The 16,357-nt window shown below is 45.0% G+C and overlaps 1 protein-coding gene across 1 annotated transcript in view; it reads left to right on the plus strand.

Annotated features, from left to right (window-relative positions):
* Positions 1–16,357, plus strand: part of Smarca2 (SWI/SNF related, matrix associated, actin dependent regulator of chromatin, subfamily a, member 2) — a 149,014-nt gene that overhangs the window by 33,315 nt on the left and 99,342 nt on the right. Inside the window, 5 exon segments of the mRNA XM_032891750.1 lie at positions 5,951–6,004; positions 10,036–10,166; positions 10,360–10,417; positions 12,307–12,407; positions 13,672–13,819. Of these exon segments, the coding sequence (XP_032747641.1) occupies positions 5,951–6,004; positions 10,036–10,166; positions 10,360–10,417; positions 12,307–12,407; positions 13,672–13,819 (492 nt within the window).

Here is a 16,357-nt window from a genome sequence, read left to right on the forward strand (position 1 = left end):
AAAAGATGTATTGTCGAGTGTTCTATTATCCACCAGGAGGGTCAGTTCTGGTTTGATTCCCGTTGCTGTGATAAACACTAGGACCAAACATAGCTTCAGGGAGGGAAGGGTTATTTCCACTTACACATTCAGGCGACACCCCACCCTTGAAGGAAATTAGGGCAGGAACTCTTAAGAAAGAAACTCGAGGCACAGCCTGAGGAACGATGCCCTCATGCTCACCTGCTCACGCTCAGCCAGTCTCACCTGCTCAGGGATGGCAGCTCCTGGGGTGGGCTGGCCCTTCTCATGTCAATCAAGAAAGTCTCACAGATAGGAGCCTCACTCTGATCTGGACGTCTCCCAACTGGGACTCCCTCTCCCCAGCTAAGTTATGTCAAGTAGTCAATAAAAGCCAAGCAGGACAAAGGGGTAGAAAGACTTTTTGTCCTGCAGGTCTGATGTGAAACTTGATCTAAAGCACTTGCTGGCACTCGGTAATACTCAGTAAATATTGGTTGCTACATCAAGGTGTTTTGTGATAAACGGATAGAATGGTGTTGAAAGAATGGTAGTTTCCCCATCGGATTGTTTGGTTTTGAAAATGACTGGGGAAAAGGCTCCGCAGGTTAAGGCCCCAAGCCGGAGGACTAACCTGGGTTTGAAATTCAGCATCCACATGGTGGAAGGAAAGAACTCACTCCTGAAGGTCGTCCGCTAACCTCCACACATGTGCTGTGGTTCATGGACACACACGCATGCACACTCACGCTCACACTTTTTTTTAATATGACAAATGAAAAAAAAGACCATTTTTTAATCTTGATTGCATATTTTGTGATGTTGAATACATTGATCATTTCTTTTTTCTGTTTTTCTTCTATTTTTTAAACCGCAAGGTCACATGCGGTCCAGGCTGGCCTTGCAATGACCGGGATGATGTTGATCTTTAACTCCTAAGTGCCAGGATTACCAGCAGGAACCAGCAGGGCCAGCTACTGTTTTCCCCTAACTGAGGATCGGTTGTATGTAAGAGGAAATCTTTTAGGGTAGCGAGAGGTTCTTTGGCTGTTAGGATATGTAGAAAGGAAGTGAGGATTTATTATTTTGGTAGACCCTGCTGACCAAGAGGCTTACCAGCAGCTCCTGCAGAGGGCATTTTCTCATTCGCAGGGCGTCTACTTTGGAGAGCTTTCTGGGGGTCATTTCTCCTAGCGCTTTAGGTGCAGTGTTTGTGTAAGCTGTGGCTAGAAGCTCTGGACAGAGGCACAGGGAGCTTAGCTCAGTCGTCTTGGTTCAGCATCTAGAACTATTTGACGGCGAGCAAAAATTAAATGTAAAGCTATCCCTTCAACCTCTCGGGATGTACACGAGTGGAGATGCAGGATTGGCTGTAGGCTTTTGATAGGTCTTGAAAACCCGTGAGATTAATGGCCACTCGCTTAGCTCATGCACAGCACTGCCAGGTGGTGCTTTCACCACAGGCTTGGCTTATCTCCTTTTATTGTTTACTGAGGTACAGAACATTAGACCTATTATGGTGTTTCTCATGCAAGATTTGGTCTTGTTTCTTCCTGGGCCCTGCTTTTCTCCCGTCACCCTTGCCCCCTCCCACTCCTTATAGAGCTTCCCCTCTGTTTTTGTGTGCTGTGAGTTTCTTCGCACTCTGAGTCCGTCCTCAGGGCCTTTTGTTCTTCTCTCTCCATCTGTGTAGTTTCACGGCCTAGCCCAACTCCCACTCCTGGATTTACACGACCTTCATTCGTGTTAGAAGCAAGGATTGCAGTGTGAGGGAAGACATGGACGTTTTCACCTTTCTGAGTCTGAGTGGCCTCAATATAATCTATTTTTAAAGTCTTTTCACTCACTTTTCCTTTCCCCTACCTACCTCCCATCCACTTTTAGAAGTACGGCTCAAGGCTCTTATACATGGAAGGGAGAGCATCCCTGACCTGGTGCATTATTCCATACAGTGATTGGAAACGTGGTTTTTAACCTTTTTAGATATTAAACACAACCCCCAAAGCCAGCTGGTATGATAAATAATAATGTCATTAGACATTTGTCGTAAATTCAAGTTGCTCACAGCTTCTTCCAATTATTCGATCTCTTCTGTTTTCCTAAGCAATAGTTTATTGCAGCTTTTCCTTCCAAGGCTCCCTAGGTGAAAGAACACTGCTTACTCGGTTTTGCCCAGGCCACCGGTGTGAGAGCTGTCCATGGGTGTGAGGGCTGTCCGGAGAGCTGGGAGCCCTCTGCCTCAGTGATTAGATTCATTTGATCAGTTCATTGTGGAAAATGGGTGAAACCAGTTTGAATTTAAGTCCTGTTTAACCGGCTTGACCAGTTACCTGAGTTCAAATTGGCTTTGTCTGTAGGACAGGACCCAGGCAATGTTCAAATGCCTGCTAATTTGGTATTCCTGGGCATTTGTTTTTTACGGCCTGAGCACCTGTCTCCATGCTCAGAGGCCCACTTAAATGACAGTAAAAATAAGCCAAGTGGTTCCTGAAAGCTTCATTTCCAGAAAAGCAGAGTGAGCCCTTAAGGTACCCACATGTTTGGACGTTGCTCCAGCGCACTGTGGCAAATACCTGCTGGGGGAGAAAATGGATCCTTTTATAACACAGGCTGTAAAATACTCGGCATAAAGCTGTTTCCTCACAAAACAAGGCAGCCTCCATGTTGTGATCTAAACAGGCTGCCCCACCGAAAGTCTGCCTTCTTCATTTTAGCTGACATCTTTCTGTTTCCTGAAGTCCTTCCTCTGGCTGCTCCCCTGTTCATTTTACAAGCTTTCTGAGTGGAAGCTACGTCATCCCCTTTGTCTGCGAACATTCGGAAGTGGAGAATGTCAGTTGACATGGGCCTTTGAAATTGTGACCCCCTCAAATCCGTTTGAGTTGTAGTACTTTTCTTGTAACGAGTAGTCTTTAGTTAGGAGTAATTGGTATCACACGCATCCCCTGCCATGGACAGGTTTATTTTGCTTTTATCCCCACAGAAGTGTAATTCGTTTGCAGTGTTTTGTTAGATAGGAAAAAGCCAGTACAGGGTTACTTTGGCCTTGATTAAAATGAATGGACTACAGTGTTTTAGCTTGATCTTTTGTTTCAATCAATGGGGTTAAATGCAGGCACCAGCCAGTGGCATTAGAGCATGTGTTGGTGGCTCATGATACAGACCACTGTGTGAGAACGTTTCTCAGGTGGGGTATACGGTCACTTGTGCCACATATCACCAAGCTGTCTCACCTAGGGCCCAGAGATGCAAAAGTGACATCTCTTGGACATCTAGTGAAAAGGGGGAAGGGTGTTTTGTTTTTCTTTTCTGTGTTGAATTGAGTTTGGTGGGAGAACATGGATTTCTGAATGTCCATAGACACCAAGAGCCCAGGACAGGATGAGAAGGGCTGGCGGCTCTCTCGGTAGACTAGACTGCCACCTGGCTTTCGTGTCTTATAATCCTGTGGCAGAATCGGGCCCAAGGAGTGGGTGGGTATGATTGAGGGGACCGAGGACCCTAGTTCAATGATGAACTGTACGTGTGCGTGTTCTTAACCATTTTATGACTTGAAAAATATTTTGCCTCCCAATTGCAATGGTGACAGCAATAATAGTAATAAAAATAATGACCAATAACAATGACAATAATATGAATTACTCAGTGATTCACAGTGATGCTTTGTTTGTCTGCTAAATGCTCCTTTGGTGATTCCTAAGTGCTGGGCACCCTGTCAGCACAAACTCTCCTTGAACACAGAGAAGCTCCTGGCTGTGTAGCCTTAGGAGGCAGTTTTCAGAGAGTGCCTTAGCCTATCTTAGTTACAAGCATAGCAGTAGCTCTTGACCTACCACCCTTCGTGATCCTGAGCTATGGAAGAGGTTTTGTCAGGTATCGTGTGAACTCAGTACTGAGCAAGTCGAAACAGCAATCCAGTTCTGCAGTGGAAACTAAGGTAAAAGGAAGCTGAGATCTCATGTGCAGGCAGAGATGTGATTCCCACGCAACTTGTCTAGTCCCAGACCAAGGGGTAGATGGACTTACAATAGTACTTTGTGCCTTGATGTCTAGTGATATTTTTAAAAAAGATAGTTTAGGGGACTTCAAGCAATCGAAGGGTCTGATCCTGAGGCAGGCTTTAGATAATACTCTGGCTAACTCACAGCGTATTCATAGTATGCTTGTGGAATGGTTTAGATTCTGCTCATTTATGGCGCCTCAAGCTTTTTTACGCACTGTTCATTGAAATGGCGATCCAATTCTACTTGCTCGCTATTTCAAATTGGCTTTTTCATTGTCTCATTTGGTTTCCTTTGTTGGCCAAATCTGTAGCTCATTTCTGGTTTGTATGGGAAGAATGGTGGGATTAATTGACTTTCTCTCATTAATTAAAACCATCTCTGGAGTATACAGTACTCGAGAATTCCAAAAATGGAACCTTCAGTGGCTGGTAGCAGGCCGGCTTCTTTCCTGAACACAAGGTTTCTGTCACTGTTGGAATGTCTCCCCGTGCTTGGTGGGAAGCCCATGAGTGTGATTTCCTGTATCAGTCTCCTGAGCTGCTACAGAAAATAAGGCTTGGGCAAGTCTAAGCGTAGGAGCCTTTATTCTTCTAATCGTTGGTAAAAACTCTGTTGTTTAGACTTTATCGCTCCCCAACCTCAGCTGCTGTCTGTCTGCATCCATGTCTCCATATCTGTCTCTCTGTCTGCCTGTCTGTCTCCCTCCCTCCTTCCCTTACTTCCTCTGTGTGTGTGTGTGTGTGTGTGTGTGCATGTGTGTGTGTGTGTGTGTGTGTGTGTGCATGCCTGTGAATGGGTCACAGAGAGTGTATTTGGTTAGAAAGTTATAAATTACACTGAAAAAAACTTTTAAAAAAATCACACATTTATGGGACTTCTTCAGCTAGATTTTTAACATTCGACAGTTTCAGTATTGTCTTGCTTCGTAAAGAGAATCATTAGTTTCATAGGAGATAAAAGTATTAACAGAATGTCTTAAGAAAAAGAATGAATATCGACTCCATATTATCGTCTGTATTTTCCTTAACTAATGAGTCCTAGGGTAGAAAGTTTGTTTTCCTAAATGGCTTGGTGTGGTAAGTGACTGTAGCTTTTCTCTCCCAGGTTTTATTTCATGGAAGTAGCAAGGCCTTTAGTAATGATTTTAAAATAGAGATTCTGTATCTATAAAATATGTTACCTGTTAGACAGGGGTTGTAAATAAATGAAAGACATTTTGACTACTTTGTCTGTATTACAGACGGACTCAGGTCTGTTTAGTGTGGTATCATCCCAGTTTCTCATTTCTTTGTCTTTGAGGCCCAGAGAGGCTAATGGGCAAAGGCATTGCAATATTTAAACAATGGTAGGTGATGGAATTTTTCATGAGAGCGCAGTAGATACACATCAATTCCCCCACATACACGCCATGGAAATACTATATATTATGAAAGCCAATTAGGTAGGATGGAAAGCACCCAGGGAACTCACGGAATTTTGTTTGGTTTTGTGTTTTTATGACTGAGGAGCGGTTCCGAGCTTTTGGTTGATGGACGTTTCTAGAATGCCGCTCTTCATTGCTGATGAAAACTAGCTTAGGGAATAGGAAAGTCAAACTAATTATGTCAGGATTTGTCTTCAGTGCAAACACGAGAAAGTGTTTCTGAGTCTGCCTTCTGTCTTGATGGTGCCCATGTCTGAAGCTCTGTGGGTCTCTAACGATGCAGTCCACACAGGTCTCCAGGGTGCAGGCCCTGAGTCACATCTGGCTTTGAGTGACTCGCTACAAGTTGCTAATACCGTGCATGTTTTGTCTCAGCCAAGAGAAACAAGGATGAAGGGCATTAGCACTTGCTCTGTTTGTCAGGACAGAGCATGGCAATGAAAATTACGTATGGGAGTCGCCATGAATTAATTCCTGTCCTGCATTTTTGATGTGTACATAACACTTGACTCTTGTTTTGCAGAAGGCCGAAGAGAATGCAGAGGGAGGGGAGCCTGCCCTGGGACCAGATGGAGAGGTAAGAGCGGTTTCTGTCATTCCCTGTGGCACTGTTCTTTGTGGACACTAACTTTACTTTCTCTGAGCCACTTGTCTTTTATTTAAAAAAAAGTTCTATTCATGGGTATGTATGTGAGTCTCTGTGTGTATAGCCCCTTGCATGTTTACGTGTGTGCCCACAGAGACTGGACGGCGGTGACTGTTCTCTGGAGCTGGGGTTACAGGCCATTGTGAACCCTTGAATGTGGGTGGATGGCTGAAAATACCAAACTTAACTTGGGTCTTTTGCAAGAGCTGTGAGTGCTCTGAACTGTCCAGCTAGCTCTGCAGCCCCTTAGATAATCCGTTTTAAAGTAAAAAACAAGCAAACAACAAAACTACTGGTTGGGGATATGGCACAGTGGGGAGAACTCTCACTGTGTAAGTGTGAGGTCAAGTTAGGTTCCGCAGAACCGGGTGTGAAGCTGCCTATGTATGGTAGCTATCTGTAACCCCGGTGTTTGTACAGTGAGACAGGAGGCAAAGGCAGGGCGACCCCTAGAAGCTTGAGGACCAGGTAGCCTGAAACCCTTAGCTATAAACAACATGAGACCTTTCCCCAAACAAGGTGAGAGGCAAGGTTTGACACTCAAAAGTATCTTCTGTCCTCCACACACATGCCTGGCCTGCATTCACATGCATGAGTGAGTATATGTTCACACACACACACACACACACACACACACACACACACACACACACACACACACACGGTGATGGGGTTAAGAGATTAAAAACAGCTCCCTTCAAACCATAGTAGACACTTAGAATAACACTGTCTTAAGATTATCAATCAGCCACTAGAATTCCTTGTGTACCATTCTGTTTACAGATAAACATATATTACAACTTCTGTAGAAGGCATAAGAGGCTAAAGTGATTCTGTGATTACATTTCCCAAGTAAATAACGCAGAAGCATAAAATACAGCCTATTTTTTTTCCCTTAGTTAATTACTAATTTGAAATCAGAAAAATACATAAACCAGACAGTTCACATATTCTGTATTTTCCCGGGGTATTTCTGTAGGCTTCTAATATAGAGTGTGCATAGGGCCACACAGGCATTGTCCCTAATCATATATCCTAGGACTTCTGATATTATCCTGAGTTCTGAGGAGGCAATTATTGATCTATTGGATTCTTTTTCCCCTGAAAAAGCTGAAGGATCTGCCCAGCCATGCAATGTAGAGGTGCAAGGCCAGAGGGTTTGTTTTAAATGACCTTAGCGGGTGATGGGGACACTGCATGTTCCCTTCTAGAATCACTAGGCACATGGGTTCCAAGTGAGTACCGGTGCCCAGATGCAGAAGCCTTGTGAAAATAGATGTTGCCCAGCCTCTCTAAGCCATCGGAAGGGGAGAAAAGATCAGGATGAATGTTGATTTGTGAGAAATTATAGATGGGCTGTTACCAGGTAGAGTGCTGTGTTGGAAACACTTAGAAGCAGCAATGACGCTCCATACCCCAGCCTTTTCTTAGAAGGTGGCCCTCAGGGTAACTGAATACCTTCTAGTCCTCTCATCTCTTATCTTGTGTGGAAATTAGCTCTTGGACCTATGACATACACGTCTTTTTAATCTTTAATGTTAATAAACGTGAGCTCCGTTTGCTGAAGTTTGCAAAGTGGGCATCTCTCTCAGTTTGTTTTGAAATAACGTCCTTATTTCTCTTCTGGGCCCATTCTTTGCTTTTGCCAGGGTTCTAATTCCACCCATAGTGATTTCCAATTTTCTCCGAGGTGCGACATTAGCAATAAAACAGGCTGTATGATAATAGCCCACGATAACAAGATATGATTTTTTTTTCCCACGGAAATGGTAGCAAGTGCTGGATTTCCCTTTTCTCTCCGGAGTGTGCAGATGACCTTTTACATTAATGAGGAGGAATCATGTTGCCATGCAAAGTGTTGCTGCTCAGAACGATTGCTTTAGCGCACATAAGAGTGAGGAAAACTGACAGGCCGGGGCAAGCCTTTTCTGTTAGAGTTCTTTGTGAAGAGTCACTAATGTTGGCTCTGATTTTGATGGTGCTTTGTTGTGGGAGCAGGAGGAAAGAACTACTGGAGTTTGGGAGTTTGGGGGTGTTATTTTTTCCAAGATATAGATAGTAACATCAGCCCACTGTTTTATCATTTTTTTTTGGCTTAATTGGAATAAATTATATGGCAATCCTAATTGCACCAATAGTGGTGCACGTGTTTATTTGACCACAAAACTAATTAAGAGTAATTTAGGGCAAGTTCTTTGAAATAACGAATTGCCTAAACAATCCATTTTCCTACTCTTCAGGAAGTAGAGAGCAGAAAGCGCACACAAATGAAGCGTTTCCGAATGCCTTACCCAGGGCCCTGCTCCTGGAAGTCGGTCACCCTACAATTAATTACTAGTATCCATTTGCACAGGCTTGCTCCATTTCCAGCCCGACCAAGGCACTGTTCTCTGGGGCACCTTATCTACAACCTCTGCAGTTTCACGTACTCTTCATTTTCTGAGAAATTTTTTTTTTTTTTTTTTTTTCTTTTTGGTAGAGTCTAAAAATAAACCATGTTTGTCCTGGTCAATTCTTCAGGCTTCGGACAGGCAGGATTTTTGTTCTTTTTGTTTGTTATCATACACACAGCTCCAGTGGTTGAAGTAGACTCGATTCTGGTGGGTTAGCCTCAAATAAAACACATTGTTTTGTAGTAGGTGACATAGGGCTGTGTTTTGTTGTTCTATCCAAAACCACAGCTTTCAAGGATTGTTCCCTGGGGAGTGTTAGGTGAAGGATTGGGGAACTATTAGTTCTAAATGACCCGAATCAGGTCCGTTTGCCTGAAGTAAGAATGGAATTTATTACAGGGTAAGTGTCCTTGTCCTAAATGCTTGCAGCTGGAAGTGTTTCAGTATGGGTTTGGACTTGGACTTTGGAGTGGAATGTGTGTGTGGTGTGTGTGTGTATACATACATATGTGTGTATACAGACATATATATATATATATATATACACAAACATATGTATGTATACATACATATACATACACATATATATGATATATACATATACATATGATTATATATCTCTCCATACACACACACACACACACACATATATATATATACACGCATACACACATACACACACACGCGCACACATATAATATTCTATATTTTTCATACACATCTTTATGGTTTTTTTCACATTTGGCTTTAATGCAAATTCTGAGGGTGATTTTATGCAGTATTTTATTATGCTTGTGTTTGGACTAGCTATCCATGGCCCTTTTCATTGGCTAGTTTGTTCCATCATGTCCATGGTCAGAAAGTTTCAAATTTTACCATTTCGGGTTAGGAGTGTTCAGTGCTTAACAGGATAAAGGGTACCAGGAGAAACTGCCCTAGGGCTCTAAGCTAATTCTATATCATCCTCTATAGCTGGTCCAGTAAAGCCATGGCTGCTATTTGGAGAAGGCCGGAGCTTGGCATAGCCCAGTGTCACTCCACTTTTTGCATTGCTGCCAATGTGATTTGGCCATCTGTCAGCTTACCTGCACCCCAGCTTTCTTGACCTTCTCTGTCTTCTAACTCAGAGTCTTGGTAGCACAGCCAATTAGAGAAACCAAGGCCTTGTACTTGCATCTTTAGGTGCGGGAGGCCAGTGTATTCAGGGTTTGGTTGAGGATCAGATTCAGGACTTGCACGTGTTAGACAAGCGCTGTGCTATTGAGCCACAGCCCCAGTTTTTGAGACAGGGTCTCAGTGTGTAGCCCAGGCTAGCCTTTAACTTGTGACCTCTCTCCCTCAGCACTCAGGCTGCTAAAGTCCCGGGCATGTGCCATCATATCTACTTCGGATTCTTTAGTGGGAGGCGATCTCTCCCCTACTCATAAAGACACATTAGATCCTGACAAGACGAAATGTGGAAAACAGTTCAGATGCTGGGCAACCAAAAAGCCTGAAAAACACCCAGTGTAGAACTGAGAGAACCTCCTACCGTCCAAGGCTGACCTGATTTCTTTACGCTCTTTCTAGCCAATAGACGAAAGCAGCCAGATGAGTGACCTGCCTGTCAAAGTGACGCACACGGAAACTGGCAAGGTCCTCTTTGGACCAGAAGCACCCAAAGCAAGTCAGCTGGACGCCTGGCTGGAGATGAATCCTGGGTATGGTGTTGGAACAGTTGCTGGGAGCGAGGAGTGGGCGTGGCATTCCTTATAAAATTCCTAAAGAGAACCAGCGTAGCCTTTTCAGGGATGGGGAAGCTTCCTGTGTGCGTTTGTCATGGGCAAGTAGGATGGTGCCATTAAGTCACGTGTGCCTTAAGGTCAGCCCCTCCTCTCCTCTCCTTCTCCCTAGTTACGAAGTGGCACCCAGATCGGACAGTGAAGAGAGTGAATCAGACTATGAGGAAGAGGTACGTGGATGTCTGTCACCCTGTGGGGTTCAAAGTTAACGGGAGCAGAAGCGTCTCCTCGCGAACGTGGGCTCAGTCTCCAGCGCCTCCTGCCCACTGCTCTTAGGTTTTTCTCAGGTGTTGTCTGGGACTAAGCATTTGGGTAGGCTCTGAAGGCTGGTGCCTAGCGACCTCACTGTCATCTCTTGAGGGTTCCTGTCTGGTGAGAAATGTTGACAAATCCTAAGGTCATTTGGAACTAAGAAAAGAGAAGCTATCATTAGAGTAGGGGAGATCTTTGCGTGAGAACTTTGAAGGTGGCTTGCTTTGGGAAGGACACACTTCTATTCCCAAGTGGTCTGTAGTGAGAGCTAACTGCCCAAGAACTTGTGTAGCCTTCTAAGCCTGGGAGTCCATTAGAAGTCATGCATCCGGGACTAGAAAAGGCAACATGGGCAAGCCTAAAGCTTTTAATGATCGCCTGGACTTCTCTTCAAACATCGCTCCCAATTCTGAATTCTCGGATATGCTGGTTACTAAAAGGAGAGTATATTTGACTTTCTCTCGGAAGGAATGAGTAAAGCATTTAGAACATAAAACGAGAATCTTGGGTGCTTTCACTAGGGATTAAGGCGTAATAAAAGTATTTGCCAGGTTAATTATGAAATGATTGATTAGTACGAACAAAAAGATTAGGTGATGTTTATATTCTTTGCTTGAGTCTGGCTGATACAGTCATTCAGCCTGGGTTGAATCAGAATGGGGGGCTCGAGTGCAGCAGGCCCCAGATGGATGCCAAGCTGCCGATGACACCGCCGTTTCTAATGACTGACGGGGATTCTAAGGTGATGGTCATTTCCTTCTGGATTTCGGATCTTTGCTTTCTAAACTAATAGACCATGAACATTTACTGCTTTTAGAAAACAATAAAGATTTCATTTAGAAAAACATAACCATTAAAAAGCAAATACTTTGTGGCAGGATAATATCTCCCAGGTCCTCTTTCTCTTACACACTTGCTTGCTCGAGTGAACAGGTCCGTAAACGATCGGTTACAAGGCTTCGCTCTCTCTGAGGAAGAGCCTGGGAGTGTAAGGATAAGGTAGAGTGGGCGGTTTAGGTAGCCCATGCCACCCAAATGTTGACAGCTGCAGACAGCTCCTGACAGCTGGTAAGAGACTCACTCCGACCAAGTGACAGGAGCCCCAGGCCAACAGCCAGTGAGGGACCTGCAGATCCGCATTTCTAGGACGTACTTCTGAACGATCTGATGGCGTCACCGTTGATACTGTGTCGCATGTGTCCTTTCTTCAGTCAGTAGTTAGGAGACATTCACCTTTAGACAGTTTCGAATGCCAGGTTAGTCATGGGCAGAAGGAGTATTTAGGGCCACCTTTCTAGACGTAGGGAGGTAATCCCATCCTGTGCCAAGGTAATGATACCTTTCTTCTGAACACGCAGAAATGTGTGATGGGAATCAGCAGCCTCAGAAAACAGTGTGTTCCAAACCTCCGCTGTACACGGGGAGCACAGAGTCATCACCAGAACGAGTGCCCAGAAGGATGCTAAGTCTCTAACTTAAGCTTTTGGAGAGAGGAGTATAGGATTCTAAAAGAGCAGATATGGTCTGTGTATCTGCTTTGAGCGACCAAATAATTATGTGTCTTTCCCACACTTATTCTCAGGAGCGTGGGTCTTGGGGACCTCCCTTCTTCCTCTCTCTCTCTCATTCAATGGTGAAATGCTGGATCCCTTGGTTTAAGCAGAAGTTAAATGTGCTTCCTCCCTTAATTGGATTTACTTGCTTCATTTGCGAAGCAAAATTCTATTTAATCTCTTTATAAAAAGTGCTAATCATAGAACTCGCTCGTTAAAATACATGCCTGGCCGTATTTCTGTTCTTCGTCCAGGATGAAGAAGAAGAGTCCAGTAGGCAGGAAACAGAGGAGAAGATACTGCTGGATCCAAACAGCGAAGAAGTTTCCGAAAAGGACGCCAAGCAGATCATTGAGTACGTGGGCCTCAGAGTTTTCAAGACAAGCTCAGTGTTTGAGGTTCATGTAGTGGGGATTTCCTTGTTTGCAAATGCTGTTTAAAAGACAGGAGCAGACTTCATATTCACACCCCAATTGAGAATGTTCCCTCAGCTTCTTTCTGAGTTCGGTGCCCCTCTGGCCAAGGGTTTTGAATTGGTCATTTCCTTCCCTCCCTCCTTCCTTTCACTGGAGAATTCCGTCTCTAGCTCAGACTCTTTCTAGACTTCACCCCTGCCATTTGTGCCTGTATTCTAGATTAGATTAATCAAACTTATACTCAGTGTGTGTGTGTGTGTGTGTGTGTGTGTGTGTGTGTGTGTGTGTGTGTGTGTATGTGTGTGTGCACATGCACCTGCCTCCCCTGCCTCCCCTGCCTCCTGGAGGCAAAGCCATCAGTATACCCAGGAGCCCAAGTGTGAATCCCATTCTTGTGCTGTCCTGCCTCACATAACATTATTGGCTGTCCATTCTGCCCAGGTCCAAACGTTTTAGCTAAAGCTTCCCCTGTCTGGGTGCCAAGGGCCATTCTTGTCCCATTTTAGCTAATTCTCCACCAGCGGGTCGCACACCACATTGCTCGCATGACTATTACACGGGTGTTGTTCTGAAATAGCAGACACAAGAGAAAACTCACCAAATGAGGCTTTCCAAGAGGAAGAGAGAGAGGTCGTAATATGTTTTTCCCTTCCCAGGCTGTATGACCCACTTTCGGAGCCTTCGTTTCCCAGCTCAGCCCTGGTTTTTCAGTGAAGACTTTTAAGACTGCAATGGCTCCTCTATATGCCTTGGGTAAAAGACCCCATAAGGCATGGTGGAAGGAAGAGACCCTTTATCATCCGCTTCCTCTCTAAGATCCTCTTCAATCCGCTCTTACTCGTCCCCCAAGCTTTAGTAGTGTCCAATGGATAGGCTTCGTCTTACATCCACAGGACCCAGGATCGCTTCCTTAGCAAAGTGCTAATGTACAGTTGTGCTGGTCAGACCCCTGTTGGGTTTTGAAGGTCAGGGCACCGTCTGTGACCTTCAGAGGAGCCTGTCTGAGGTTCAGCTTTCTCACATGCATAGTGTGGCGCTGACAGAATAATGCTTACCCTGATCAGTTTCTGCGAAGTTTACAGAGAACTTTAACTGCAGGGGCAGGCAATTCCTACAGCAGCAGTTTTTAGATTCGGGTCATTTTGGATGAAGTAGCACACAGACTCAAATATGTCTGTGGACTTCCCACTTTGTCTTCTTCAGGACTGCGAAACAGGACGTGGACGACGAGTACAGCATGCAGTACAGTGCCAGAGGGTCCCAGTCCTACTACACGGTGGCTCACGCCATCTCCGAGAGGGTGGAGAAGCAGTCTGCCCTCCTCATTAACGGCACCCTGAAGCACTACCAGGTAAGTGGTGTGTTTGTGTCCCCGTGGCAAGCCTTGGCCTTGCGTACGCGTCATCCCCAAGCGTGTACGCCCCACTTGAGGAGCCGTAGTCAACGTAGGAGATGTCGAAGTTGGGGGATACATTTCAGGTTAAGTGCCCTCCCCGTAGGGGTGCAGGGTGCGGGTGGCTTCCTTCAGAGAGCTGTGCTCACTACACGTGGTCATCCTCGAATGGATTTTGTAAGAAATGCTGGCTTAACCTTCGGACCAGTTTTACCTCGGTTCTCTGCAAAAAGTGATAAACATGCTCTATTCCATCAGGCTGGGGATCCGAAGCAAGCGAGGATTACCTCAGCCATAGCTGTGGCAGTAGGTACACGCTGGGGGTTCAGGAGCCATCTCTTGCACTTATACCTTTGGTTAAAGGGATGATAAAGCTGTTGGCACCGTGCCTTGGCTAAGAACTAGGCTGTAAACGTAACAGGTGCTTCCCTACTTTGATGCGGTTAATCCGAGGGCGTCTCCTGTCTTCTGGTTCTTAACTCTTCTGCCAAGTTACCTGGAGGGTGCTCCTTGGAGCATTTGCTGCATGAATTACTCCTGAAACCAAATTAAAAAATGAAATTAAAATAATAATTAAAATTAAAAGCTAAATTAAAAACTAAAATAAAAGAACGGGCTCTGTGGTCACGTAAGTGTAAGTGATTCTGTTCACTAGTACTAAACTGGTAAGGGCAAATGGTAGTCCTCGCTGCTCATACTAGGCTAACTCTGGACCGTCGCAGGGCGCCTGTGTGATCACCTTGGCGGTGACTCCTCCCTGTCCGTCCACAGTGCCTCCGTACTTATTGAAGACTCCATTAGGCACACCAGCCTCCTATAAAAAGTAACTTTTAAACACAGCTGGACCCCACCATTCTTAAACATCTCTCTCTACTAATGCCTGGGTCACGTTAATATGATTGTTACTAATAGCCTAGACAACAGTGCTATGTAGACTGCGTTTACAGAAGTGCCTGCTCGTGACCAATCATCGCAGAGCTCCTGGGGTCAGCCACTGCCACTCACCGTGGCTTGGACCTTGTCTGTACTGATAGCAACATGGGAAGTATGACTAGCAGTGCCTGGGGGCGTTACTAAAACCGTTTGGATAAACTCGTGGTGTGTCTTGGGAAAGTCTTAGGTTTCCCTGGAGCTCCTAGAATGTACTTTGAAGATCACTGCCCTCAGGGTCATGACCTTCATGAGGTCAGAATATTATTTTTAATCTCATTTGGCCTAATTGTCAACTCAATGTGTTCTCTGCTATATCTAACATGGGAGATCCATTTGTGAATTATTATTGTTGTTGTTGTTGGTGGTGGTGGTGGTGGTGGTCCATTTGTTTTTTAAAAGACAGGGTTTCTCTGTGTAGCCTTGGATGACCTAGAACTCTCTCTGTAGATCAAGCTGGCTTTGAACTCAGAGAGATCTGGCTACCTCTGCCTCCCTAGTACTGGGATTAAAGGTGTGTGCCACAACCACCCATCTTTTTCTGATTTATTTATAAATTAAAAAACAAAGAAACTTTTACTACTTTATACATTGTGTGTGTGTGTCCGTGTGTGTCTGAGTGTGTGTGTCTGTGTGTGTATGTGTGTCTGTGTGTGCATGTGTGTGTCTGTATCTGTGTGTGTATGTCTGTGTGTTTGTGTGTGTGTGTCTGTGTGTGTATGTCTGTGTGTGTGTCTGTGTGTGTATGTCTGTGCATCTGTGTGTGCATGTGTGTCTGTGTCTATGTGTGTATGTCTGTGTGTCTATGTGTACATGTGTGTCTGTCTGTCTGTGTATGTCTGTGTGTGTCTATGTGTGTCTTTGTGTCTGTGTCTGTGTGTATGTCTGTGTGTCTGTGTGTGCATGTGTGTGTGTGTGTCTGTGTGCATATGTCTGTGTGTCTGTGTGTGCATGTATGTGTCTGTGTCTGTGTGTATGTGTCTGTTGTGTATCTGTGTATGTGACATCATGCTCAGCTCAGAGGGCAAGCCACTGCAGCAGTTGGTTGTCTCTTCTTGCCTTGTGTGTCCCAGGGATTGAAGTCAGCCTTGGCAGCAAGCCCCCACTGGTGGCCCTCATAAGAACTTTGAAGGCCACACTGCTTTCCTCTTGCCATTCTGCCTGCCCCTTTGTAAGAGCTCCTCATTGCTCCATTTTCAAATCTAGCTCCTCCTCCTTCCAAATGAGAATTCCTGGAGCCTGCCTCTGTCCTCACTGGCTCCATCCGGATTTTCCTCTCTGGAAGTGCAGTCTGTCCTTCATGGTGGTCACAGTGTGGTGGCTTCTTGACAGTTTAAAACTGTGTACAGCTTCCTCCTACACAGTTAGGTCTCTCGTTCTCAGTTCCCAGTGACCACAGTTGGGATCTGTCTGTCTGTCTGTCTGTGTCCCCCTTTCCTCTCTCGTCTTTAAACGTGGTTTGACATGGAGCCTGCAGAGTCGTGGATACAGTATAGCATCTACTGCTTTCCCTCTCCCCGGGACAGAGACTAGTCTGAAGGGATGTGCCTATCTACATCACTTGGC

The sequence above is a fragment of the Rattus rattus genome, chromosome 2 (genome assembly GCF_011064425.1).
Source record: "Rattus rattus isolate New Zealand chromosome 2, Rrattus_CSIRO_v1, whole genome shotgun sequence".
Lineage (NCBI taxonomy): Eukaryota > Metazoa > Chordata > Mammalia > Rodentia > Muridae > Rattus > Rattus rattus.